This window comes from Archocentrus centrarchus, chromosome 8 (genome assembly GCF_007364275.1).
Source record: "Archocentrus centrarchus isolate MPI-CPG fArcCen1 chromosome 8, fArcCen1, whole genome shotgun sequence".
NCBI lineage: Eukaryota > Metazoa > Chordata > Actinopteri > Cichliformes > Cichlidae > Archocentrus > Archocentrus centrarchus.
This window is the reverse complement of record NC_044353.1, coordinates 25,695,960-25,723,948: the sequence shown is the minus strand read 5'-3', so window position 1 is coordinate 25,723,948 and position 27,989 is coordinate 25,695,960. Positions and strand designations below refer to the sequence as shown.

Sequence of the window (27,989 nt, the reverse complement as noted above, 5' to 3'; positions counted from 1 at the left end):
TGGAAAAAGACACACAAACTCAAGATTTTATTTGCTGAAACAGAGTTAAGTCTTTAAAAAATACAGAGTTGCTACTTTTTTTTTTTTCTCCTTTTTCTTTTTTTAAAACAGATCACCACTGTTTGGCCACCCCGGCAGGGATGAATTAGAAACAACTGTGATAAAATACGTGTGTCCAGCTCCCATCCAACCTGTCGTTTCTCTCCCCCCCACCCCCACAAACAGCAGTGTCAACCCACTAGAACATTAATAGGTTAATCTACAGCAGTTTTATTTACAAAATTACACAAAAAAGCCAAACACAGCTCTCCCTTTGAAGAGCAGTTTGGAAAATAATTTAAAAAAAAGAACAAAAAAAATACAATTATTGCAGTATACTACAATCTTTTCTTTATATGATGCACAGGCACCATCTCGATGTACAGATTTCAGTGCAATTGATTCAGATGTACCCTCACCTCAGGGAACACGAGCTTTGCTTCAGAGTATTCAGGAGAGTTAAACCCCTTCATCACATTTCCCCTAGTTCAGAGAGGGCCTCTTGTATCATAATGTCATACTACTTTGGACACCATATCTGTTATTTTATATGGCTGTCACTGGTGAGTTTCTTCACATTACACACTAATCTATGTACAAGTTACTGCATTACAAATTATTTTTAAACCAATAACCCAATAGAGAGTGAGTAGTCATTTGAAAACACAATGAGAGATCAGTAATTATGAATCTTCATCTCAGAAAATTAGATTACACAGTTGAAAAAGTTCATCTCCAGAACAAAACCACTTTTTCTCAAATTATAAAAATGATTTTGCTTTTACTTTTAGCCATCATGTATCTCTTTGGCTGCCAAAATGAGAGGGGGAAAGAAAAAAAAAAGCTCCAGTAGTTTCTGAGGCTGTTACTATTCCCCAACTTGGAATATAAGCCAATGTCTAGAGGAAGTCTACAGTCTTAAAAAGAAATAAAGGAAAACATGAGAAAAAAAAATCTCACATGTACCAGGAGAAAATATTAAGTGTCGATTCTAAATCCAATGGTCTTAACCACTTTGTGGCAACTTGCTGCACTGTGGAGGCCAGTAAATGGGTCTCATAAGATTCCCATATTACGGCCTGCGTGATGTCACATAGACTATTTAAAAACCCTAAACAAAGACAGTTCAGGTTACGTCATTTAGTGGTTGGTTGTGAACATTTTCATTTTCATTAGTTCTCAAGAGCCATGGTTAGGAGGGTGCTGGAGGTCCTGTCCTGAGAAGATTGGGTGTAGAAGTGGGTGGAGCTGAAGGGCTGCTGCTGCTGCAGCCTGTGAGGGTCGGGGTGTGAAAAGCGTGGGATAGAGGGCTGTGTGTGGAACATGGTGGAGAGCTAAGGGGGTGTGGTGAAGTGCAGAAGCAGGAATAATATGTATTGGCTGACCAGAGAGGAAGGCTGTTGGATGGGCAGGGATCAAACCTGCATGTCCCAGTGAGTGTCCCAGAGAATGACCAAGTGAGGGGCCTAGAGGAGACAGGGAGATGGGGGTAAGGTGGTGCTGGGGAATATGATGCACCTGGGCTAATTGGGCATGTGCTGGATGTGGATGGTGGGGGTGAGCTGGGTGGATGCCCATTGCTGCCGCGGTGGCTGCATGGTGCTGAAGGATGGCGTGTTGCACTGTGGTGATGGATGTGCCAGAAGCTACGGACACAGTTGGCTGCTGAATGTGGATCTGCTGCAAGGCCGGAGGGGGAGGAGCAGGGGCCAAATTGGCCGCTGCCGCTGCAGCAGCTGCTGCTGCAGCAGCTGAGGGAAAAGTCTTGACCTGCTTGGCCAAAAGTTGCTGCTGAATGTGCTGTTGTGCAGCCTGCTGCAGCTTGCTGTATTTCTCCATCTCCTCTGGTGTGAATGTAATGGGCTGACTCTCCAAAGGAGCCAGTCCATCCTCCTCTGCTTCCATGCCATCCTCCTCCAAGCTGGGTGGTGGGTAACCAGGATAGGCATGCATTGCGGCCTGCTGCTGCTGCATTTCAGGCATCATGGACTCCATCATGGGGTTCTGAGAAGGGTCCTGTCCTGACTCTCCTTGGTACTGGGGTAACATCATGGAAGTCTCTTGTTCGAACATTGGCCTGGTTTCTTGGTGCACCTGGTCTTCTGTAGCAGGGTGCTGTGTCTCTTCTTGTGCCACTGTGCTCTGTGGGGCTTCCTCAACCTTCTGAACTGGTGGAGCTGGAGGCGGTGGTGGAGGTGGGAACTCCCTTATAGGCTCTACTAGGATAACCTCTCCTTCAGCTTCAGAACTCTTCCCTGTCCCTGATTTCTCTCCCTCTTCAGGTCTGGTTAGAGGAATTGTTGGCTTTTTCCCTGCCTGCAGCTTACCAATAAGTGGAAGCATGGCTTTGTTTCCAAGGGATGGGGGTAGTTTTGGACCAAAATAGCCCTGCGGTGGGTCCTTAATCTTAATGCCAGATTTTGTTCCTGTGGTAGAATCTTCAGAGTTTTTCTTGGACTGAACCTTCTCCAACAGCTGCCGAGCAGTTAGGGTGTTTTTCTGTTCTCCTGCATCTCGAGACCCCCCTGGCCTCAGACCCAGCGAGCTGGATGAATGGGTGTTGCGGTTAAGGCCTCGAGATGAAGAAGAGCGTGGAGACTGGGAGCGATAGATGCGTGAACGGTTGAAGTCTCTGCGATGCGTGTCACTGTCCTCTCGACCCCTGGCACTTCGCCTGTGAGGAGAGCCCTTGTTTGAACTAGAGGAGCGGCTAGCGGAGCTGTAGCTACGACTGTAGCTCCGCCTCCAGGATCTTGCACTTGTGCTGCGGCTCCAGCTGGTGGAGCTTCTGGAGCTGCTCCGATGGTGCCGTCTGTGCCTCTTTCTGCGGCTGTAGCTGCGCGAACGAGAGCGGGAGTCTTCTGAAGAGGAAGATGAGTACTGATGCCTCCTGGATCGTCTACGTCCTCGGCTACTCCTACGCTCATACTCTGAGTCTGATGAACGTTTGGAGTGCCTTCGTCTGCGACCTTCTGTGCTGTAGTCGCTGTAGCTGTCCGAGTAGCTTCGACTACGGTGGCTGTAGGCACTGCTGCCTGCTGAGGAGCGCTCAGAGCTGCTGGAGTAAGAGCGACTATGCGAGGTCTGGCCACGATGATGCCGGCGACTGCTGCCCCGTCGTTCCCCCCGTCTTGATGAGCGGCTGCAGGACCGCCCTGATTCTTCGCTGTGGTGGCGGCGCTGTTCTCTCGGGCTTGACCTGTGATGACGTGAGCGCTGGGTATTAGAGCCCCCTTCCTCTTCACTCTCACTACTGGGAGGTCTACCAGAACCAGGACTTTTTTGGGCTGAGGTGGAGCAGGAGGCACTTTGAGATGCACTGGTGTCAGTCTTTTGTCTTTTGGCGCCACTGTGCTCCTCGGAGGAGTTGGCCTTGTCAGTACTTTTTCCATTCCCTCCTTCTTCTGCTCCAGATTTGCAAGGCACTTCCTTAGCAGCACGTTTCCTCTTCCCCAGTTCTGCTCCTGTGTTTCCTGTAGCTCCTACTCCTCCAGTCAGCTGAACAGAGGAGGCAGCAGCTTTATCTTCTGACTTTGGCTTAGGTTTTTCCTTTTCTTCACCTGTTGCCTCAGCTTGATCTGGCGCCTTGTTTTTGCTCTTCTTCCGTTTGTGTTTTTTCTTCTTTTTGGGCTTTTCGTGTGTTACCTCTGTCTCTGCTTCTGCATCTTCTGCTGCTGCTCCTTTATCTTTTCCTTTGCGCTTTGAGTGCTTTGCAGACTTCTTATGCTTCTTCTTTTTCTTTTTTTTCTTTGCACTATTATTGCCAGTTGTGGGCTTTTGTTCATCACTTTCTGGCTGGCCAGGCTCTCCTTTTGTCACAGGCTTGTCTTTATCAGAGCTGGTTCCAGGTTTAGTAGCTTTTTCTACTTCAGATGGTGAAGCAGTTACCTCTTGTCCCTTGTCCTCAATGTCTTCACCAGGCTTGGGGGACTTTGTCACTTTTCCACCACGCACTCCTTTATTACGGGACAGTTTGAAGTCAAAGTAGAGGGGATTGCAGCTATAAGACAGGGAAGGCTGAGCTTTTGTAAATTCTAAGAGCTCCGAGGGCCACTGCAGGGTGGTACTCTCATCTTTGCTCAGGACTGGAAAGAAGGGGCCAGTGGGCATTTTCGGACCTGTGTTTGTATCCACGGTATCTTGTGTTTCTGCTTTTTGAGTGGGCGAAACTGGTACAGCAGGAGCTCCATCTACTGCACATGAGGAGTTCTCCTCTTCTGCCTTTACTTTAGCTGATGGTGGAGTTGTCTCTGGGTCAGCAGCTGCAGGAACATTACCTTGCTCTTTTTCAGTCTTGCACACTGCAACACTGATCTCTGTCGGTTCCGAGCTTTCTTCAGCCTTGTTCTCCTCCTGCATCTCTTCCTCATCTTCGTCATCTTTGCTCTGGCACTGTTCAGTGGCCTTCATGAACAGCAAGAACTGGAAGTGTGGCTTTACTCGACAGTGAGCTGGAGGTACATAGTGGTAGTATTGAGGCTCTTGTCCAGCATATCCTTCTTCCTTTTTCATCATCATCTTCAATTTGTTCAGAGTTGAGGCTAAGGATCCTCCATCATCAGGCTGCTGCACCTCTTCTGTACCTGCTGTACCTGCTGTACCTGCTGCACCACCTCCTTCTCCTCCTTCACCTCCTCCAGATAGTCCTTTAGGGCTGTCTGTGCCACAGCCCACTGTCTCCTCTTGTCCTCCAGCCTTTTCTCCGTCTTGGCTCTCCTCTATTTCTATAGCCTCCTCACCATGATCAGCAAAAACAGCAGCCGCTGTTTCCAGTTTTACCGGGGCTTTCTTGGCAAAAGAGAAGGATACACTGACTTTTGATGCACTGCTGGAAGTTGGGGGTGAGGAAGTATTTTTACCTAAAGAGAAACTAAAGGTTGGGCCAGGCTTTGGGGAGGCTTGACCAGTTTTATCTGCCAGTGATCCTTCAAGGGCATTGTCTGCCAAAGACTGTGCCATGCTGTTCTCAGGTGTCAAACTGTTACCATCTTCTCCTTTCTCTCCATCTACAGCCACTGTGGTTGTTTTGAACATAGGTCCACTTCCGGGAGTCCTGAAAGACAAAACATTACAGCAATGTAATGCTGAAAATATTTTTTACTAGCAGGGTCTTTCACTTCAATCTTCATCATGCCCACTGAACAAGACAAATGCAAAAAATATATTTTAATCTGCAGTGAGAATGAATTGTTAAAAAAAAATTTGTTTAATGTGTCTTGCTTGGACTAACTTACTGAACCAGTGATAAGAAAAAAATTACTTCACGCTATCCCATTAAATAAAATAGGGCAGCACGGTGGCGCAGTGGTTAGCACTGTTGCCTCACAGATAGAATACCATCTGGAAGGCCTGGGTTCGATTCCACCTTGGCCCAGGCCTCTCCCACTCTCTGTGTGGAGTTTGCATGTTCTCCCCGTGCTTGCGTGGGTTTCCTCCGGGTACTCCGGTTTCCTCCCACATTCCAAAGACATGCACTTACTGGGGTTAGGTTAATTGGCTAATCTAAATTGCCCTTAGGTGTGAATGTGAGTGTGAAAGGTTGTTCGTCTCTCTGTGTTGGCCCTGTGACAGGCTGGCGACCTGTTCAGGGTGTACCCTGCCTCTCGCCCTATGACAGCTGGGATAGGCTCCAGCCCCCCCGCGACCCTGACCAGGATAAGCGGAAGTGAATGGATGGATGGATGGATATCCCATTAAATATATCTATATACACAACCCATCCAGCAGATGGCACTCCAGGCAAAAATTCCTACCGGTCTTGCTGTTTTCTCTGCTCAGCAAGCTCATGCAATCGCCGCAGCATCTTTTCTTGCTTCTTTCCATCTTTTCGGGAACGTGACGACACATTACGGGCGAACTCTCTCTGCTTCAGCTCTTTAAGCCTCTGCAAGACAGGGAGAAACGGGGCACATCATTTCTTCGTGGCTTTAATTAACAACAGTTTAAGAGTGCAACGCTTGTTCAACAGCAGTACCTGCTTGTGAGCATGGTCATAAGAGTTAATGTGGTTGTCAAATTCCTGGTGTTTGGTGTACTGTTTGTCACAAAGCTCACAGTAGAAATTGGCTCTCAGGTCTTCCAGAGCCTTTGCGATGGCCTTTTCCTTTTCCATCTGGTCCTATTTTTGGTGGGGAAAAGGGTGTTAAAACAATACAGGAAAGACAGCAATTATCATCACTGTGACAAAAAGATAAATTACCTCACCTTGTATTTTTGCCGCAGTTCTTCTGTATCTTCCTTCTCCACTTCGAGGACTCTCCTCTTTTCTGTGGCATCCTCTGCATAATCCAGCTAGAAGGACAAATAAAGCAGTTACATCATAAAACAGCATTGACAAAGGCAGTCCAAGTTCATCTCATATACCATACGTGAGCTTAAAACAGTGTTTCGATGAGTTAATACACTGAGGGCCAGTCAAGCCTGGCTATAGAAGGTATGGAAACTACAATAAGTATAACTGGTCAGTTTGTGTCACTTTTGTGTAGTCCTACATAGTTATCATGCTGACTGATTGTTTACTGTAGAAACATCAATGCAAGTAAGGCAGATGAATGACATTCAGACAACTATCAAAGATTACGCCCTAAACTGATAGTAATGCTCTCAGAAAATTTTAAACACTGCTTTATTTAGCTAGAAATATTGATATTGGGTGATTAGCCCTGGTAAATCGCATTAAAATCAATTTCTAAAGTTATCTGAAGTGGTCAAGACTGTGCATGGCAGTCAAGATGCAGACCGCCTCTGCATGAATTGTGCCTTGTGCACAAGATCACAGTTATACTGAAGTGGACTGGTAGGAAGTCACTGTGTTGTAGCCTTAAGACTCTTCAGGTAAACAAAGGGACCTGTCCCATTACCATGATTATTCACTCTGGAAGTGTTTCCTGACAAGTATCACGCTCATGACTCTCAGGCTCATGTATAGTTTTTACATTATGAAAATGCATTTGATGCTCCTGATGATTTGTCCAGAGGCTATCTGCTCAACTCATTAGGAGCAGATTGTAGCTAAATTGCTAGTTCACCAAGTACTCACACCAGTGTCAAAACAAGTTCAGAGCATTTATCTAAACACAACTTAAACTGCTGCTTGGACACTGTCCGTGGTTGAGGTGGTTGGGTGGGAAGGCCCAGTTTCCCCTTGTACTACACCTCCCACTAACCATAACTTAAAGTGTACAAATGAGCATCATACCTCCATCTCCATCCGTCCCATCCCCATGACATCATATTTAAGGATAATGGGCACAGGGTCAGTACGTCCTGAGGGTAGAGAGACAGAGAAAGGACTAGGTGAGTTTTTTTTGAGGCTGGGACGAAGGACCAACTCGGAGACAGCCTGCTTTTAGAGCATAGGGTGCTGGGGTTAGAGAATTTTTGCCTTCAAGTGCAAAGAGACCAGAAAGCTACAGTGAACCAAACACCAGCTATTCTCACAGCTTACTGCAGCCACCAGCTACAGACCAATTTAGCCTTCCTGATACATTTGACCTGGCTGCTGGTTTGCATCATGAATGATTCAAATTAACTGCACTGCATTCCTGATGGATTAAATTAAGACAAGGGGATCAGGATTGTTCAACAATATGTCTTAATAGAAAAGTACACTGGAAAGTAGATTGGCTTAAAGATAGTAGGTTTTCATTTGTACCTCCCTGTACCCCTCCTCCATCTTTTCATTGCTGCAGTCCTGTTAAACCAGAATGCCAAGTTTATCAAGGACACTGCAGCTCGAGGGACTCTGTGTGTGTGTGTGTGTGTGTGTGTGTGTGTGTGTGTGTGTGTGTGTGTGTGTGTGTTTGGGGGGGGTGCAGCTGCTGCCACCACTCACAAAAACACCACTGCGACATCCTCCTCGAGTGTCACAAAGCCTCCCAATATTATCTAAACCCCATTGCATCATCTCTTGCTGAACTATCTGTCTGACCCCTGCAAGCCCCATTTACTATCCTGAGGTCCAAACCTGTTCCCTTGTCCCGGGCCCTCTTCCTCATCATGATTGAAGCTGATTTTTCTTCTGCATACTTAATCTATGTTATGTAAGCTGTGAAAAGAGCTAGATCAGAAGGAAATTAACTTGTAAAAAAAATAAACAAACCAAAGACAACCAAAAAAAAAAGAAAAAACCAGAATGAAACATTAAAGATATAAAATATATGTAAATCAAAACTACATTGGAGATTGACACAGAATTGCTTGATCCACTCATAATCAGCCAAACAAAGCAGAGAAAGAGTACAAAAAAAAAAAAAAAAAAGGACACAAGCACTGAACTACAGCAGAGTGACGTCACAGGCCAGGTATCGCCATGGTGACAGTGCAAGGGATGGGGATACTTACCTGGTAAAACATGGGTATGAGTAGGAGGAGAAGGAAGGGGGGGGGGGGGACAGACAGACAGACAGGGGAATCTCAAAACAAAAGGCATAAAAAGAATTTGGACTAGTCTGCTGCTCCTGATGCCAGCCAGATACAATAATTAATCGCACTGATAGTGATTATCAATTCAGTTTGGTTTCAGTTTTTTTTTTTTTTCTCCCACAAATTCAATGTAGGCTTTTCCACAAATTAAATTTCTATGTATACCATTGGGCATATGGAAAAACTACTAAGGTACAATTAAAGTGGCGCTAAGTAAGGCTTAACCTTCTTATCAGTTAGTGCCAAATTTAAAGAAGAGAAAACAGAGTTCTCATACTGACAAATAGAGATGATTTTCAATCAAGAAAACATATGTAATGTAGTAAATAACTTCAAAGCCTTTTGGCTTGGCTCTAAATTAAAAAACTATTACTTTAAAATCACAACCGCAGCTACCTTCTTGCACATTCTTACTTTCCTGGACAGAGGAAGGCAAGAATAATTCTGTTTCATCTGCATGTGTTCTTTAAGTTATTTAGCCATCATAGCCCAATGACATAGTCATTCTGAAATCATAAATGCATGGGCATTGTAACATCCTGCATAATGACCTGCCTGCACTCTCAGTCCCACGGCAGTGTCTGTCAGCTAGGCAGGCTTTTTTAAACAGAATTGAATGATTGTTGTGGCCATATTCAAATGACGAAGTAAAAGAAAGTGGCTGATTTTGAGATCACAAGACTACTGATAGCCTGGACATGTAGGTTCATGACCTTTGTCAAGCAGCAGCAGAAGTGAAACCAAAAACAGGGTTTAGTCTGTTAGCCAGCCACTGCAGTGGTCTGTCTGACAAGTCACAAGCCAGGCCTAGAATTATAGATTAATGAACAATTACAGTCATCCCAAACTATCACCAATCTTTAAAACACAGTGACAATACTTCCACATTACCCATTCCAGTGAAAAAGAAAGGGACCAGACAAAAACAATGTGCATCTAAATCACAGGGTGTGAATCACAAGGTTTAAAAAAAAACTGAAAACAAACAAAATGACAATGTTCTAAGAGTAATACATATGCACGGTAATATACAAGCAGCAGAATGAGGACTAATACAGAGAGAATTAAAGCCTATGTAGCATTGGTGCTCTGATGAAAGGAAAACGAAAGAAAAAAATGGGAGAAATAAAACAAACATAAAACAATTCAATTGGGGGATAAAATAACATTTACCACTAAGTTTACCATCAGCACAACATGGGCAGGATCAAATCGCTGTAAAAAAGAAACACCAATTGGTTAAGCAGGAAGATTGAGGCACATAGAGAAGGGAGGGTGGGGTTGGGAGTGTGGTTAAGGGGTTTAGGGGGGGGGTCATTACCAGAGGGGCTACTGTGTGTCAACCCCCCCACACCCCACCCTCCACCCCTTCATTCAGGGCTAGGTGCTTACAGGGATTTCCTCTCACCACTCTCTCTCAACCACTTGTTCCAGTCCCCAGGCCCCTAGCCTGATGTCACCTTGTTTCTCAAACAAACTATGCCCCAAGAAACGAGACCACCACCCCTTACAAAAAGGTCTTTTCCACTATGGGAACTTGCGACCTGCAACTGAACACGGACTCTCAGTTTATTTACAACGTTCTCTCAAAATGTGGCCGTGGGAGTTGTGGGAGCAAAAACTCAGCTCCCTTCAGATGATGGTGCTAAATCAGGTACTTAGTAGGGACATGGGTCTGCTCATAGGTTGTTTTTTGTTTTGTTTTTTTGTTTTTAGATGTTTAAATGCAACCAAAACAATAACATAGCAAAAACCACCAACATGGGCCTTTTTAAAACTTTATAATGAAGAACACTACCATTTCACTGCTGCCTTTGTAATGACACAGTTGAAGAGTGAGACCACCATTGCCTCACAAGTTCTCATAAGGTTACAGGTTATTAAGTTCCTGTAGTGGAAAAGCGGGTTGCATCAGTAAAACCCCAGAAATCCCTCACATTTTAGCTTGGGAAAATAAAAAAATAAACAAAAAATGAAATCTCATCAAATAAGAACTCAAAGGAACTGTGCTGAGTAAAGGACAGACTAAAAACTGCCAAGTCTGATAGTATTGCAGGGCTAAAGGGAAGCTTATTGTCTAAGAAAACTAAAAAGGCAAAAGTATACTTTTGATTCATTAAAGATGTGGTCAAATATCTGGTTTGAGATGATAGGTGCCTCTAGGGATGACCACCATTTTCCCCCTCTGAGCTTTTTGCCTCGCAGACGCTTGTCAGCCCAGTTCGCAAATCTCCCTGAGATTCTTTCATTTCCTCGCTAGCCTACAGCCAGCAAGCTCATTTTGGGATGTGCTTAACCACGGAAAAAGTGAACACAACACACATAAAATGTACCTGAGGGAAGAGCCAGCAAGGCTTTGAGCAGTGCTTAGAGTGGCTTCTTTATTGCTATGGATGTGCAACATTTACTGAGGTAAAACTAACGATGTTAACTGGGCACCCAAATGTAGCTTCATATTGTACTATATCATGTAAAAGTAGTAGTTCAGTGTGCTACCTCCAACACTGCTTAAAGCCCCAGGTGAATGACAGTTGGAGGCAAGCAGGAGTGCACCTCTGGGACAAACATGCTGTGCAGAAGGGGCAAAGAAACAGGGGGAGGATGGGAGCCTGTGACCATGGGGACAAAGACAATCGGGGTGTAAGAGGTGGAGAGGTTTTCCCTGTAAGTTGACTCTATGGCCCGGTCAGTAGCAGACACACACACACACACACACACACACACACACACACACACACACACACACACACACACACACACACACACACACACACACACACACACACACACACACACACACACCTGAGTCCCACATAATGACCACACATACACGCGCGAGTTTCACAGCTAGAAACAGGCAAACAAGCAAAAGGGAGAAAACTTGTCTACTCTGCAAGCCATTCAAAGTCTGAGCCGTGGTTACAGCCAATCAGATTACCCATCAGCAGCCACGGAAACTCAAAGAAGGAAAAAAAAAAAAATAAATCTAACATACATGAAGATGATTCTAAGGGTTGTGATGGAATCATGGCTTCCTAAATCTACCTTGATTTAAAAGGATTCATTGTTCTTTGTTCAAATCGAAGCACTTTACTCTTAAGCAGATTGAAATAAAGGTTTAGTGATTATGAAGCAAAGAGGAGGAAGCTGACAGAGGCCATTAGCCTATGATACACTGTAAAAGGGATGTTACACTGAGGTCAACTGCAGAGTGGGAAAAGAAAACACAGACCCACACACACACGCGCACGCGCGCACACACGCACGCACACACACACACACACACACACACACACACACACACACACGCACGCACACACACACACACACACAGAGGGGATCCAACAAACCTTACCTAAAAAGGGCAAAAGGGACAAAAGAAGAATAAGAACAGAGTCAATACAGTGAAAAACTTAAAAAGGGGACACAATGCTTTAATGTCAAATTTCAACAACTGTCTCTTTGGGCAAGGAGGACAGGAAAGAAGAGGAAGATTACAGTGATTATCCAGCAGACTTCAATGAGATGCAGTGGTGCAATTATGTGATATGCCTACTCCTAAGTATATTAGCAAATTTTAACAGGAGATATCACGTTCCAACACTGGGCCATTAATTCCAGCACAACAACTGGACACAATTTGCCGCAGTCTCATCTGCCCACAAAGCAGGATGCTTACATAACCACATGACTGGTGCCAGCGGCAAAAACAAGAGCACAGTCAGCCCCTGCAACTTGTTCTCTCCTCCACACAAAGCACACATCCTTATCACATCAAATAGACTGCTATTCAGTGGTTCATGGCCAGATGGAAATAAACAATGATGGATACCAAATGCTAAGCTCTGAAATTTCTGCTGTTGTTACCCTCCATAAACTTGTCAGCCTGCCCAGAATGAAATGAAGCAGCTTTCTGGCCTACTCTGGTCCTTGGCCATGGCCGGCCTGAGAATACCTATGAGAGACAGCACAGAGAACCAAGGCCATATATGTACATGAGAGAGCTGCTACAGCAGCAACAATAAAACTCAACAACCAGCCATCAGAGCTGAGTGTCTCTGGAGGACAAACGATTCATAGAATCAACATCTGGAAAGAGCAGACTTCATATACAGCAATGCTGAGAGCAAACGAGGAATATAGTGATTATCTGACATTAAGACATTTTCTACACTTAGTCTCCCCCCCAAAAAAATCTAAAATAAAAAGATTTAATAAATAAAAAAAAAATTTTTTTTTAAAAAGATGAGATATCTATGTTAACATTAGAAGGAGGGTTCATTTTGTTCTTCTCCCTCTACTGGTCAGCAAAATGTCAACATTTAGCATTATTATTCTTTTCTGGACACTGCCTGGTTAGCAAGCAGGTAAAAATCTGCCATTCCGTGTTGCCACACACACACACACACACACACACAGTTCAAGACATTTTCAATGCCCCTTTTTCATACTCATTTACTTTGCACAAAAGAGTGTATTTAAAAATCTAATTCTCAGATACATAAAACCAAGGAGACCCAGACTAGATAAATTAATCAGCATTAGCCTGGACACATGTTTGTACAAATGTATTTATCTGTATATCTATCAACCTGAGTGAATTTAAGCAACCCAGTTACTGGCTGTGCCCGAGCCCCATATGTTCATGATGCCTTTGTAGTTTGGGCGTGTGCTCATGACTGTTTTGCAGTATGAGTGGTGTTTCTCAATAAAATGCTGACATTGAGAACAGATGTTGCTGCTAGGTTTACAGGGAGGGCAATGCACTTGCGAAAGCACTGGAACTGAGTAAGCGAGAGAGAAGGATAAGTCAGGACTAAAATGTATGGATTCAGTGGACAGAGAAGGACATAGTGGAGGAGGTAGATGAGATTAATGCCAGACGTTATGTAGAAAAACAAACTCCATTCTTAACAGACTGCAAGGACCCATTGGCGCTGACGGCGATGACATCACTCATACATAATGCTATACATCATTCTTTTTGGGCAGACTTCAAGGAAGGGTGAGGCTACAAGCAGAAACAGAACAGAGGGAAAGAGAAAATGAAGATGCTGATGAGAACAGGACAGCCAGTGAAGAGACAGGAAATGGCTCGGTGGAAGCATGCCAAGGCTCTGCACAACTCTGAGCCAATGAGCCTATGAGCACAGCAGGTTTGCGCTAATGAGGTGCCAACGTCAGCCAAGGTCTAACCCACACACTCAGCTATGTGCAGCCTCCTAAATCTAAGTGCAAGTCAATATGAACAAGGCCATTCAATTACTATGAATGGCCAAAAGCAAGTCAACCTCTCTTAATGCAGCTTTTAAGTCTAAAGCCTTCTGCATCTTAAAGAATTACTTCCAGGTGCAGAGGTCACGGAGTATTTCAGATTCAAGTTCAAAACACAAAGCAATCCTTAACCTAAGAGTAAAACAGTGTAATATGTAGTTGGCCATTCAGTTAGAGTAACAAAAATAGATTTATTCCTATCAGACAGTAAACAGGGGATGCTGGATTTTACAATTATATAATGTTATCACAGTAGTAAGTATATCAAGTAAACAGCAAAAACACTGAGGTCAATGTTACAAAGGGTGTGCAGCTAATGGGACTGTCTGGCCAGATATTTTTTGTTACACTGCAGCATGACCATGTTTAACTTTTTTCAATAAATAAAAGGGCAGTATTTTTCACAAAGCTAAAATAGGTCTAAATGCAGCCTCAGACTGGCACTATCACTCTAGTAAAATATTTGGTACCACCTGAACTATCCCCACATACAGAAACAAGAGCCAAGCATGATTCCCCACCACCTATCAGAACCACAAAAATTAGACAACTAGAGCACCGACGTAAACATGTTTTTTGGCGATGTTACATCTAAGCAGTTTCCATCCCTAACTTCTGCTTGCTGCCTCAGAGCTGCAGGCCTGTGAATCTGTGTCATGACTGGCATACACACACAGCAGCCACACAATGGACAGGATAAAACCTTCTTTGATTACAAAAATCTGGCAATGCATTGCCTTCCTGCAAAGATGCGGAGGTGTGCAGAAGTGTGGGCATATTTATTAAGCACTGAGAACATAATGGCTGTGAAGCCATCAGAATTGCTTTTTGCATTTCTCCAATTCACCACTTTTTCAATACCAACTTGTTGATTAACATATTCATAAACTCTGGCAATTTCTGAGTAACTGAACTGATTTTTACTACCTATATGACCAAGAGATGAGACTGGTTAAAATGCTGGTTAAAATGTAAGTAGGTTACTAAGTTAAACAGAAATATTCACTTAGGTTTTCACTCCAAAAAGCCTCCAGTCCCTGAGAAATGTTCCTGCAGTGGAAAAACAGCTTGTGCGCTCTTTATGTGCCTCACTACCCCACTAAAAACATAAATACTCATGTTTTAACAGAAACACAATTTATCTTATCTCAAGTTTAGCTAAATACTTTAGAATTTCCCAAATATGGGATAAATAATCTGATCTGAATATGCTCTCAACCAAGAAGTTCAGGGCACGATCTGAAGAAGATAAAAAAAGATGTGCCCCGAAGGCACCAAACAAACCACCATATCAGCAAACTGCATGTTCATAAAAACTGAATCAGAATGTGAACACAGGGCAGAGTCAACTTTGCTGTAAACTAAATTCATAACGCGAAGATGAATCGCTTCCTTCTAACTCCCAAGCCCTTAAGTCTCTTTCCTAAGGCCTCAAGAATATTTTCCCTCTTTCAGTTTGAAGGAACAGCAGCATGAGACCAACAAAAACTAAAATGCCTCTTTAAATAATAATTAATTTCACACAGTACCAAGCAAAAAGGAAGAAGTCAGAGAAAGGTTGTGAAGAGAAAAGAAAATCTAACACAAAAAAGTAGTACAAAAAGGGGAATGTGAGGGGAAAGAAAATGACAAATAGTGGTCCAATACCACCAGCATACATTGAACTTCAGCGTACAGAAGAGTTGCCCTTACCCTGCATGGTTTTGCCAAGGCCTTGGCCCAACTTCCAGCCATGTTTCTGAAGCAGCCGGTGTCCGATGTTATCCTAGCAGAGAGAAAAGAGGAGAAAAAAACCAAAAATATTCCAATAATAAGAGGAGCTTTACCCCGTAGGCACGGGTGAAAAAAAGGGAAAAAAATATTAAACAAAAAAAAACAAACAAACAAACAAAAAAAACAAACACTCAGATCACGCTATCATCATCAGCACAACCACCACCACCAACACCATCGTCATTATCGTCATCACCTACAGCGTGTAATAATCAGTGTCTTCCAGCACAAAGAGTGGTAAGGGCGTTTGGGGGTGAGGGAATAAAAGGTGGGAAACTGAGAGGAAGGGTTGGATTTCCACTATGAACAATAAATGAGGCTATATGTAGTCTGTAAACTACAAGATATCCTCCTAAAGTAGGAGTGCATTTTAAAAACCTTTATCAGGCAGAGAAAATGGGCAAGAGCATTTCTATTTTTTCACTAATATGGGTAACACATGAAATCACATCCACTAACTGAGAAGTTAGGAGGAGGAGGAGGAGGAGGGAGGAGGCAGGAGAGGGCGATATATGTATCACACGCATACATATATGAACCACTATAGAGCAAGATCTCAGTACACAAAGAAAAGTGACACAGAACAGGTATGGAAATCTAGCATTAACAAAACAAAGACCAGAAACTCCAAGCTTGCTGTGATTCTGTAACCATGACAAGGAGAGCACCATGAAACATATGCAGCTGTCACAAAAAATATAGCAACAGGAAGAGACAGAAGTGGAGCTAGTGGGCCTTGGATTACCATTACAAGGCCCAGGGTGGATAGATTATGCACGTGTGAGGGGATATGTGGGTGTGCAGGTGAAAAAAGGGACACGTGTGCATGTAGCCCCATCAGAATACTAAAAATGGCTGTTGTGCATATTTTTGGACACCCCCCAGCACCTCTGGTCTGTTATCAATTGTGAGGCCTCAACCATTTTCAGACCTATATTTGATTTTCTCATAGATATCATTAGTATTCATAAACTAGAAAACATACCTTGAGACTATTTTTGGACCCCTGAAAGTGTGTACAAGGCTATTCGTTTAATACTAATGATTTCTATGACAAACGTGTCACAAGCTCACGCAACTGACAATGAACCAAAGAGGCTAGAGGAGTGCAAGAACATACACAACAGGAACTCTCAGCACACCGTGGGGCCAACTGTGCATGTCGGAGACCGTTATATCACTAGTATGGGTCAGCAAGAACACAAAAACATTAAGTGAAATGCAAGACTGTCCCACCACTACACACTACAGTACATCCTCAAGCACAAATAAACAGGTAACAATGAGATTTCTTAATAAGCAGTGTTTTTCTGTTGTGATTATAACTATTCCAAGCTTGTCTAACATTCACCAGAGTGCTGCATTCTACCAAAAAACATACAAACCAAACAAAAAGGATATTTATAATCACAAAGAGATTGACATCAACTTTCACAAACAGAAAGTGAAGGGGTTTAAACAGAAAAAAAAAAAAACTGCATGCAGCTTTTTGTTAAAGAGTTTTAACAAAAAGGATCGTCGGTGTTAGTAGCGCACTGTGAATGGTACACATACAGAGGAATGGGGCGGGCTGAGGGGTGTGGGCGGATTAACGAAACTCCAACTGTGTTAGTCTCAGGTGGATCAGGCACAGAGAGGAAAGTGATGGCTCAACAGGGCTCAATTAGTTCTCTTTGATAAAAAATAAATAAAAAAAACGAGGAGGTTGGGAGCAGAACAGAGCAGGCTGAGCCATGATGAGGGTGAGTTTCTAGGGTGGTGGAGGTGAGCTGGGCTTGTATGGGTTAGTGCATGTGAAGGGGAGTGGTAGTCACACACGCAGCGTGCACACTGCATCTCCGCCCACGAGACTGCAATTGGGATACATTTGGCTTCATCCTTGTTGTTGTGGGTTTTTACTTAAGTTGGTATTTCAAAGCAAACTGTTGCCTTCCTTTGCGCTACTTTACAAGTGACATACTTTTTCTTAACACTACAATGGTACTTTGCATCTTGGTGACTATACATCATCCAAATCATCTAGCTGATGTTTGCCTCCAATGCTCAAGAGAGACTAAAGTTCTTCACTTCCTGTTTCTGTTATGGTTTAGTGGGTTTTTTCCTCCCTCCTCCATTTCATACTGTGGAACTGTCAGATCCTTTCCGCTGTGGGATGAGATAAGAGAGAAATTTGTGCTGGGACTAACATGGTAGGAAGGCGACTGGAGACAGCCTGCCTGAATCAACTCTGAAATCAGGACAGTGAGGGCTAAATTAAAAAGTCCAGCAAATCACTGTTTATGACTGCCCAGCAAACATAAGAATTAGAGGCCTCTGGGCCACTAAAGGTCATTTCTTCATGCGTATTGGACAAAACATGCTCTGAATTTATTCTGCAGGATTTGCTGCAGTGAAAGCCACTCCTGTCACTGACACAGGGTCTGCTTCTGTCCTTAACTGCAGTATTGCAGTGTGAACAGACTCTACACACAAGCATTTATTGATGTGGGGAATTAGCTGACCTATGAGGAAGGGAAGAAGAAAATAATATCCACCCTAAACTAACTGCTGAGAAAGGCTCGTCCTCATCCTCTGCACAATTGCTGTTAGATGTATTTTTCCAGCACAAAATTTAGCAGTTAGGAAAAAGACTCAGAGATACGTGCCATAAAATGTATGTGTTGCCTTTCACAAATCTTTTTTTTTGTGTGGGTGTGTGTTTTAATTAAGAGATTTAAAAAAAAACAAAAAAAAAACAGCAAAGGCATGTTGTATGAGGCAACAGTTCCAACTGCTGACAGTGAGAAAGCGATGAGTTCAAAATGTGTTCTGCAAAAGTTAGAGGGCAGAGATGAGGAGCAGACTGGGTGTTGAACAGATGAATGCACCAAAAGAATAGACAGACAGACAGATGAAAGCAACGACGGCGAGTCCAACAGCAGTGCAAGTGGAGTGAAGGCATTTCCATACGAACCTGGCTTTAAAATACTGGGCTGTCAAAAAAACAGTCACACGTGACACAACGTAAGAAACCGGCCAAACGCTTTCAACTGCAATTCTGATAGCTTCTCTAGTTTTTAAAAATACAAATCTCTCTCTGCTTTTAAACAAACATAATACTGTATACAAACAGAAAAGGTAGGCATTTCAATAAATCCACCAACTGACTGTTAATACAAGAGGAAGAAAAAAAAATAGAAAATGTTATCCAAACAAAGACCTCTACAAGAGGGGTGTTTTTAAAGAGTGTGCAATGTGCTTTCAATGGCACAGTGCATGGCAACATATGTATAAAGGGAAGTGATATGCAGGGGACCCCATTTAGAGACCTCAGAGTATTTAGTTTTATTGAGCCGCCATTTTAATGGGACAGTACGTGTGCATCTGCATGTCCCTGTCTGGGTGTGAGAAATTGCTTTAACGAAAATTAATAAAGACATGCCAATACTGGATAGGCATACGCATACAAATGTATGAACCAAAGTTAGCTAAAGCCACGTATTTTCTGCCATTTTTCATGGACAAAAGCTCTTCGACACTAAGGCAGACCCTTAAGGATCTGTCTTGCTAAAAGTTGGGCTGCTGGCAGTAGAAAAGACTGCTTTCTGCAGCTCTAGGTTCATTTTAGCAATTCCCTTGCATGTGAAACTCTGTAGGTGTCAGTTACTGCAGGTGTGACTAAATGGAAACAATCATCTAGATGTACCAAAAGTTAAATAAATAAAATGATAAGCTCCTTTGTAAATGTATCAGATTTAGTGTGAAGTGTTTAAAGATTTTGTTTACTAAGTGATGGGGAAAATGAGGGGAGAAAAAAAAAAATCTTAATTTAATTTAAAATAAAATAACTAAAAATATGTACTTACCTCATAATTCTGAAGCCACAATTCAAGTTGAAGAAATTTAGCAAAGTGTAGTTAAGAAATAGAGACCTCAAACCAGATAAATGCCACTGTTCTCCAATTTAAGGTTTTTTTGTTAATGTCCAATCTCAGTCAAATAGCAACTTAAATGATTTGTGACGGTCTCAGCTATGAACCCTTGGATCACCGCGCTAAATTTAGAGCCTGTGGTGTTGTGAAAAAATGTGGGTCAGTTGTGTTTGACCTTTGCTTGTCGTCGTCCTCTTCCTACCTTTTATGTGACAGAAGTCTAACAAGGACAAACAGCTGTGTCAAATACTGCCTGGCTGTAATGCAAAAGCCTACATACTTCAGTAACAGCTGATATACTCTTACCCAAATATTCCCATGAGATGCTTAGTAACTTTAAAATAATCATTGTGACTACAAGTAGCATGGTGAATACATAATAAAGAAATAATCTTCCTGTGGCCTGAATACATGTGTTTCTTGGATTGCCTGCACATCTGTGTGGTTTCTGTGGCTCTGAGGCTGCCCGCTGCATATCGCTCTGGTACTGGGTCAGGTCAGGGGAGGATGGTGGGATTGAGGGACTAGGAGGGTCAAGAGAAGTGGGAGGAATGAGTCTGGGAGAAAAGGTTGTAGCTGTGATTAAGACAGAGTGTTGAGAGGAAATAGTACTGAATGCTATCAAGTTAACACATGCAATGCAAAAACAGTGTTAGAGAAAATAGCAAAGACCAAATGGGAAAGACAGGAAGAGAAAAAAGATCCCAATAAAGTACCACAGACCTCTAGCTGCCTATAGATCACACACAATAAGTGGCAAGGGAGGGGCTCCGAGAAGCTGGGCCGAAGCAGTCACCAACAACTCCGGGATGTAACACTGGTGGTCAACTGCCACAAATGCTACTGCCTTAGAGGTCTGCACTAAGGAAGAATTTAATGCAAACTTTCAAATCTACCTATATATTTAGGTGTTGGTCACATCTAAAGAAGTATGAGCTTCAGCAAGTTTCTTCTCCTAATTTAAATGTGCAATGAGGCATTTGGCTAGCACAGTATAGTTGGGTTTTTGTTCTGAAACTGAACTGCACCTTTTTTAAATTATGAACAGCTTCTTCATATCTTCTGAATTATCAGATTATCGCCTCATATTTGTTTGCATTTATAGTATCATGCAAAAGTCTTTAGTCACCCCTCACTTCTTTATATTTTGCATGGGAAATGGGAAATTTATTTAAACATCTGCAAATATACATGATTTTCAGTCCAGTTCTTGCGTAATGTGTCATACCTCAGCCTTTTCTCCCCGTTTCCCTTCCTTAAGAATGGCTTCTTGGCACCAAACCTACCGCTGAGACCATTCATGATGAGGCTTTGGTGAACGGTGGATAGATCCAACTGAAGGGCCAGATGCCCCTCTCATGTTCTGTGTCAGGTCTTTTCCTACATGTCTTTCAGATACGGTTATCTATTGCTATAGATAGGTTTTTTTTTTTTTTTTTTGGGCCTGGCGTGTCTTCTTTTGTCCTCCACTTGTTGAGATCCCTCAAAATTTAACGACACACTGCACACTATAGCAAGATATTTAAAGTTTTTGGCAAATAGCTCCTAGGGAATCATCTTGTTGGTGCAAAATTACAATTTCATACCTGCCAAACTGTGTAATCTTTGCCATTTTTCATAGATTCAACTAAAGCTGAAACACTGTGTTTTTAATGACAGAGTGCTGGAACCAAAGTGCCTAAAGATACAATTTAAAATAGGTTCTTTGCTATATTTTATGTGTAGACACAACACTAGTTCATCCTTTGAGTTTGGTGCCTTTTTTCCATGCTTCAGTGATTCATAGGTCAGTGTTAAGTGGCTTAACAAAAAGCATCCCTCTGAAAATATATATATGATTGGACTTAAAAATGAGTAAAAAAGCAGCCAATAACCAAAGAAAAACTTTGGAAGACCTTCCAAAAGCTTGGAAAAACTATTGCTCAAGACTATTTTTTAAAAATTACAACAAAGTCTGTCTCCTTGGGAGCAAAAAAATAAAGAATTGGGGAGTGATTCAAGCCTTTTACACAGCTAAAATGTGTATCACCTTGTTTTTGAGCATGCACTTTCCAAAACAATTATGTTCAATAACATTAACAGTACCGGAGATTAAGTGACAGTTGACAGCACCTCTGCTGATGCATGAGGACCTGTGTGATGCTGCAGCATGGCCCTCAGGACCCCTCCACAAATAATAGCGCAGGAGCAAAAGAGCCACTTAAGCCAGGTGAGCAGGCCACCTCTCTCCCTTAATTTTCCCCCTCTCTATCACCCACACAGTAGGATCTTTTTGTATCTGTGGAAAATTGCTTCATACATAAAATTCTACATATATAGACAATTTTTTGGTTAACAGGGTACTGCCTACTACTTCCTTAAAACTCAATAAATCATAGGCTTAGTAAAATCCTTAAATCCATTTACAGCACACAGAGATTTTAAATCCAAAACATGCAAGAGTCCTGTAACCTGTAAATTAAAAATACAGCTTATTTTTCAAGCTAATATTTTGGTTATGCATTATTTTTAATTCACGTTTTATTCATCATTATTCCTGTTTGCTTATCCTATACTTACTCTTTGATTAAAGGAAAAAAAAAACTTTTGTTTTTATAGCAATTTAATTGTGCTTTAGATGGAGCGTTATTTAGCTCTGAATGTGATTGCTGATCCTATCTGATGTGGTTCATAAAACAAACCTAACACTGTGAAGGTAAGCGGAGTTTGGGCCTGCTCACCACACTGCTTCAGAGACAGAACGCGGGTATGGAGAGAGTAGGAAAGACAGAAAGAAGACAGCTGCCTGCGCTATTATCGAAGTGCCTTTTCAGCGAAAAATGCAGTCCCAGTTGCACAAGCACCATGCCAGCACAGAATGACAGAGGGTACTGTACACCGAATCACTGTGTAGTAGGGAGGGAGCGAGAGAGAAACTGAGGTAGAGAGAGAGAGAGAGAGAATAGATGTAAAGTTTGACAGCAGTGAAACTGAGAGAGAGAAAGATAGTCAGAGAAGCGTTACAAGGACCCTAAAGATAGGAGTAAGAAAGCAGAGCGTGCAAATACAAACCGGGTCATTGCTGCTTAGCTAATAGGGGCCAATTCGCTGCAGGAGAGAAATGTCGAACACCCCAAGTTGTGTACAATAAGATAACTGTCCTATAGACACAAACACTAAGACACAAATTCTAAAGCTACATAGACACACACTCACTCAAACACAAATGTAACCACTCACACCATCTAATGTGTGCTTGCTTCTTTGCTAAATGGGGTGGAATAAGCACTGCGTCATTTTCACAAACATAAATTTGAGCCACTGCAAAACAATTAGATATATAACTAAACTAATGCGGTCATTTTAAAGTTCAAATGTGCATTGTAAAATGCCTTCTATCTGCATTTATATAAGACTTCATTTATGACTACAAATTAAAGGAGGGAAAAAAAGAAGCTTTGAATAAAAACTAAAAGTAGCTCTTAAAAATAGAAGTGACCAACTCTGTATAAACATGTAAACTCAAAGCAGTTGCATGCCATATCCAGATTAAAATCTGTATGAATTTTCCTTTGAATCAATTTAATAAAAAAAAAAAAAAAAAAAAAAAAAAAAAAAAAAAAAAAAAAAGAAAAAAATCAATGAACCACTACAGTATTAAATAACAGCCCTTAATGACAGTGCTTCATCCACTCCATGCTTTCAGAGTAATCTCTTCTCCTAGTGCTTAGATGACTAACAATGACTAATGGGAAACTGATACAAAAATCTAACGTTTATCTGAAAGCTCTACATAAAACAGGAAGATCTAGCTTTTATATATATATATATATATATATATATATATATATATATATATATATATATATATATATATATATATATATATATATATATATATATATATATATATATATATATATATATAAATTCATTTTAACTGTCACACAGGAAATGGAGTAGGCATAGGACATGGGAAGTGGGAGGGACTTAAAGGATATTAATGCACATGAGACAAGTGATTCTACAGGTTAGGTGGCAATGTGTTCAAGAAAACACTGGATGCATCTACACGGACAGTATGAATGGAGTAAAAGGTGTTGTTCTTATTGCTCCCTGGACCAATCATATCCATTCTCACAGCTGGTCCAATGGTGCGGGATGATGGATGCAGCCTTACCGATTCGATGGGCTTGTCCAGTGACGCCTGCTCCAGCTCCAACTGGCCCTCTTCATACTGGTCAAAGTGATTCCCACCCTGATGGACACATATTTAAAAGTGTATTTTAGAATTATAGCAGAGAGAGCAGTTAAGTTGACTGGTAGTAAACGCCTCAATTAATACAGGAATAATTGGCAACTACTCGATAAAAGAAAAAGTTAAGTCATTTTCAAGTAAAAAAAAATACTGAACATCTTTTGGTCTTTTCACTAATGGCTTGACAAACCACGCTATTTAAAGACAGGCGGAGAACTGTAATTTTTCACAATTTTCTCATATCTCAGAGATCAAATGATTCATCTGAACTGAGAAAATAACTGTTACTTTGACATGCAGTGAAAATAACCATTAGTTGCTGCAGCACTAACAGCAATCACAGGAAAGAAATCAGAGGAAGAATTCAGGAATGAACATAAAATCTGCATTTCAAGACACACTTAATGGCTTTATTTTCATGTTTTTTCAAAACAATGAGACAGCGCTATGAAGGGAAGACTACCTTTTGTCTGTAATTTGCACTAAGTAATAGTCAATCACACAAATGGGCTAAAAGGACTGATACTTTACCTATAATAAAAGCTATATTGTCAGCATAAAGATATGTTCATCAGGAGTCAGTTTCTCAGCTGGTGCTGCTGTTGGCCACGGTGTCAGCAAATAAAATGTGTATTTTATAATGCTATATCATGGCCTAAATGAGGACGACATATACTTGCATTAAATTTGAAATTTGGAGTGAAACACTGTATGTCTCACTGCATAACAAAATGTCAATACTATGCTTTACATTTTTTTAAAAAAAATAGGAAATATAGAATCAATACTAACCTCCATGTACCAGAAAAAGTGCTCAAGAGGTGTACACTATAACACACATTTATGATTTTCTCTTTGTTTTTGTTTTCATTACACAGAATCTTTCCGTGTGAGGTTTACAATTAATATTTAGAACATGCTTTAGTTCATTTAAAACCTTTACTAAAAATAAAAATCACAGGGTTGAGTTCTATTTATTTCTTGGTAAATTTCTACCAGCAGTGAGAGTGAATTAAGATTTCCTCAGGATATCTGATGTCTGAACATGAAGCACAGCTTTAGAAATATAATCTGAATCTCGGGTCAGACGAGCGTGAGCAATGGGCTTACGACCCCAACCGAAGGAGCAGTTTCAGCTCTGAGTCAGATGGCTTCCTCTCTTTAGCAGCAGATGACAGACAAAGATCATCTTTGTGAGTTTATTTTATTCTAACCTCAGAAAACTGAAAGCCTCCAAAGATATTCCATGGTCTATTATTTACTATTCACTTCCAGTATCTAGAAATAGGATGTGTGGGGATCAAGAATCAAGAATCAAGAATGCCTTTATTAGTCCCACAAATGGGGAAATTGCAGTTAACAGAACATCCATCCAAGGGGGACAGATGTCTGAGGTCATGCAGCCGTTTCTCAACGGCGCTACCTTTGCGTAAATCAGAACTAAAACTAAAGAACACAGTGAGGGTTTTTTTTCCCGCCTTAACATGTGCACTTGATGATTTAAGCAGTAGAACATCTAGTTTGCATTTATATTATTAGGCTTCTTGCACTGGGTGATAACTGATAATATTCTACAATGTGCAGCACTTTAATTATTTTATGGCTATCTGAAAAGAAATGTCTATATAAAAACAAAAGAAAACAATGCTAACGTGGCTGGGTAATGCAAGGGCTTCTATCCAGCACATTTTTAGAGAGTCTGGTTTTGCAGAGATAAGCAACTCTTCAATTCAGCCCACCATAATGAGGTGATGTGATGCCATACTTGCTGTCATTAATTCAAATGAAACAGGACCCCGCATGAGCGAAGCCGGGGATTATGAGAAGAGGAGCTGCTCGGGAAGTGCAAAGGGTTTATTTGTGAACAAATCGATGCCCCCCCACCCCACCCCCCAAAAAAAAACACTTAATGTGCTATCAACACTGCCCCCATCCACCACATAACCCAATGACTTCTAATTTTCACTGCTGTTTGCTTCCTCATCACCCTGACTCTTAATACACAAACCCCACACCAGTGCTGCATAGAAATGACCCTGCCCATGTTCACTGTTGTGCATAACAAGAGTAAACTGCCACTTGTGCTACAGCAGTTAAATGGATGTTCCATACCGCGCCGCATTAGGAAATGAGAGTAACTGCCAAGCTCATAAATTGTTTTATATTATTCTGCAGGTCAACACTAGCCATGTTCTACAGGTCCAACAGCAATGTTAAGTCATTAGAGAGGACAGGGCTGTTGGGCAAGTTGTGCTGTAGATATTAGGTAGACCATCTGTGGGTGTTTCCTGTGTAGTGTTGCTTGGCAGCAAGCTTTTATCCATGGAGTCAGAGAGAAACTTTCTGAATACTGAGCATATGAATGCCTTTGCAGCAGTTCTCACATACAGAGCTCTACTGTGCTGCGCTGGAGCTGCCCTCAACAGATTCATTCAGACCACGCAGCAATTCATCTCTCCCTAACAAACCAGTTGAAAATCAAGTTCCACAGTGGGTGCAGAAGGGGGGAAAAAAACCCAAAACTGTTTCTTATATACATGCTGATAGTTAGAACTTAATTGCATTTCTGGTAGTTTCCTCATTTTGTTACAACACCGCTCAGTGAAATTACCAACAGTAATTTTTTTTAAACACCAAAAAAACACAGGACTTTGCCTCCTTATTTATAAATGTCTGGGCCATCTCCTTTATTTTATACATGACAAAAAGAAGTTAAATGCATCTGTGTTTATACAGGGTGGCGTGTTTTCCAAGTAGACAGGGAGATGTGTGGGGAAAAAAAAAAAAATACTACCTAGAATCAGTGTTTTGAAATCCCCAGAATCTAAATGCACTGGTGATGGGCTTATTTTATTCAGTGAAACTACTGCAAAATTGCTGTAAGAACAGAAAAATCATTAACATGTGCTGCACAACACATGCAGCAGAATGACATCTGAGGTTCAGATCATCATACTGCCATGCAGCTACTCTGTTGAAGTATCTCTGGATAAGACAATAGATTACAAACACAGATGTTAAAATGGTTACTTCAGTTTCACTTGTGGTTAACAGTTGGTGCACTGCCCAAGAACAACAACGACAAAAGTGGGAAGTCCACAACAATAAAAAAAAAAAAAAAAAAATGCCCGTTTAGTGGTTTAAAAGAGTGATATGCATGAGTGAGTCTCTAATGGCGTTTTAATGATGAAAAATACTAACAAACAAGAAATAAGTTTATTTTGGAGTCTAGTTAGCGGTGTACTATTTGGCTTCTACAGGGTGCGGTCTTAAATCCAAGATAAACAAGTGGAGGAGAAACGGCTCAAACAAAGGTTGTGAAATTCATCTACTCAGCTACACCACCAAGACACATATACAGCCTGAATACGTCATGTCCCAAACATAAGATTTAACAGGCATTAGAATCCTGTTTATTAAGGTAAGTCACGACTGACCTCAAACTGACGCAAAATATTTACGAAGACTCCTGATTATTGTGTCAGTACTGAGCCCGATATTTAAATGGAGGAGAAAACAAAACAAAAGTGAAGAATATCAGTGTGAAAACCACGCCACGAGACAGTTAAATTACACAAGTATATTAGCAGATAATCAGTATATGACTGACCAAGGGCACAGTACTTAAAATGTGTCGCTAAACATGCCCCAAACTTGCACTCTGTGCGCTTTTAAGGCGATACCGGAGGCAATTTATGAATAATATCCGATAACTATCTATTGCTAGATTGATCCGGACGTGATAATGACCATCTGCGGTGGCATTTCGGTTGTCAAAATGATACAGCCATTTCTGGCTATTAATGCTACAGCAGCCCAATGTGCGTACAAGCTAGCTGTTAGCTCGCTATCCATCCTTAGCATATGTCGAAAAATGATCAGTATGCCCAAGGTCACTAATGAGCTAGTTGGACTCCAGTATCTATTTTGTTGTTGCGTTGTTAAGATGTTTACAGTTATAGGAAATGGTTCATATTGAAGCTGATAACCCAAGACATGGATCAAATATAGCACGCAGCCAAACACCGAGACGTAAGGCAAGTTAATATCAAAAGAGCCGCAGTGCACTGGCGTTAGCATAGCTAGCTTGCAGCGCTAGCAAGGAGCATCTAAAGCGAAATGCAGAAAGCTGTACGCAATATGCCGAAACTGTCCTCAACCTTCAAATAGGTATTCACTTACTGAAACACCTCCACACTTTAGAATGTATGCAGGTGGACAAACAATTTAACACGCATTACCTGGAAATCACGCTCTTCGTTGAACCTAGAAAATCTGTCGGCCATTTTCTGAACGCAGCAGCAGTTGTGTACTCGCTCCGTCTCTGTCCA

General features: G+C 41.7%; 1 protein-coding gene across 7 annotated transcripts; it reads right to left on the bottom strand.

Annotated features, from left to right (window-relative positions):
- gpatch8 (G patch domain containing 8) lies at positions 1-27,985 on the bottom strand. Of its 7 annotated transcripts, XM_030735309.1 has the most exons (11): positions 27,900-27,963; positions 23,581-23,658; positions 22,473-22,508; positions 18,464-18,482; positions 15,430-15,502; positions 9,637-9,678; positions 7,238-7,305; positions 6,244-6,330; positions 6,014-6,157; positions 5,793-5,923; positions 1-5,092 (listed from the first exon to the last, which is right to left on the bottom strand). In XM_030735309.1, the coding sequence occupies exons 7-11, from the start codon at positions 7,262-7,264 to the stop codon at positions 1,219-1,221; spliced, it is 4,263 nt and encodes a 1,420-aa protein (XP_030591169.1). In that variant the 5' UTR covers positions 7,265-7,305; positions 9,637-9,678; positions 15,430-15,502; positions 18,464-18,482; positions 22,473-22,508; positions 23,581-23,658; positions 27,900-27,963; the 3' UTR covers positions 1-1,218. The 7 variants fall into 7 exon arrangements, with proteins under 7 accessions (XP_030591169.1, XP_030591166.1, XP_030591170.1 ...); XM_030735306.1 differs by lacking the exon at positions 9,637-9,678; XM_030735310.1 differs by lacking the exon at positions 18,464-18,482.
- Positions 27,986-27,989: the final 4 nt, after the last annotated feature.

Excerpts from the sequence above, each read along its gene's own strand:
- gpatch8 (XM_030735305.1), bottom strand. The coding sequence starts at position 27,944 with ATGGCCGACAGATTTTCTAGGTTCAACGAAGAGCGTGATTTCCAG. Across the intron at positions 15,503-23,580 it reads TGGACAAGCCCATCGAATCG|GATAACATCGGACACCGGCT; the intron begins GTAAGGCTGCAT and ends TCTCTCTGCTAG. Across the intron at positions 5,924-6,013 it reads ATGACCATGCTCACAAGCAG|AGGCTTAAAGAGCTGAAGCA; the intron begins GTACTGCTGTTG and ends CCTGTCTTGCAG.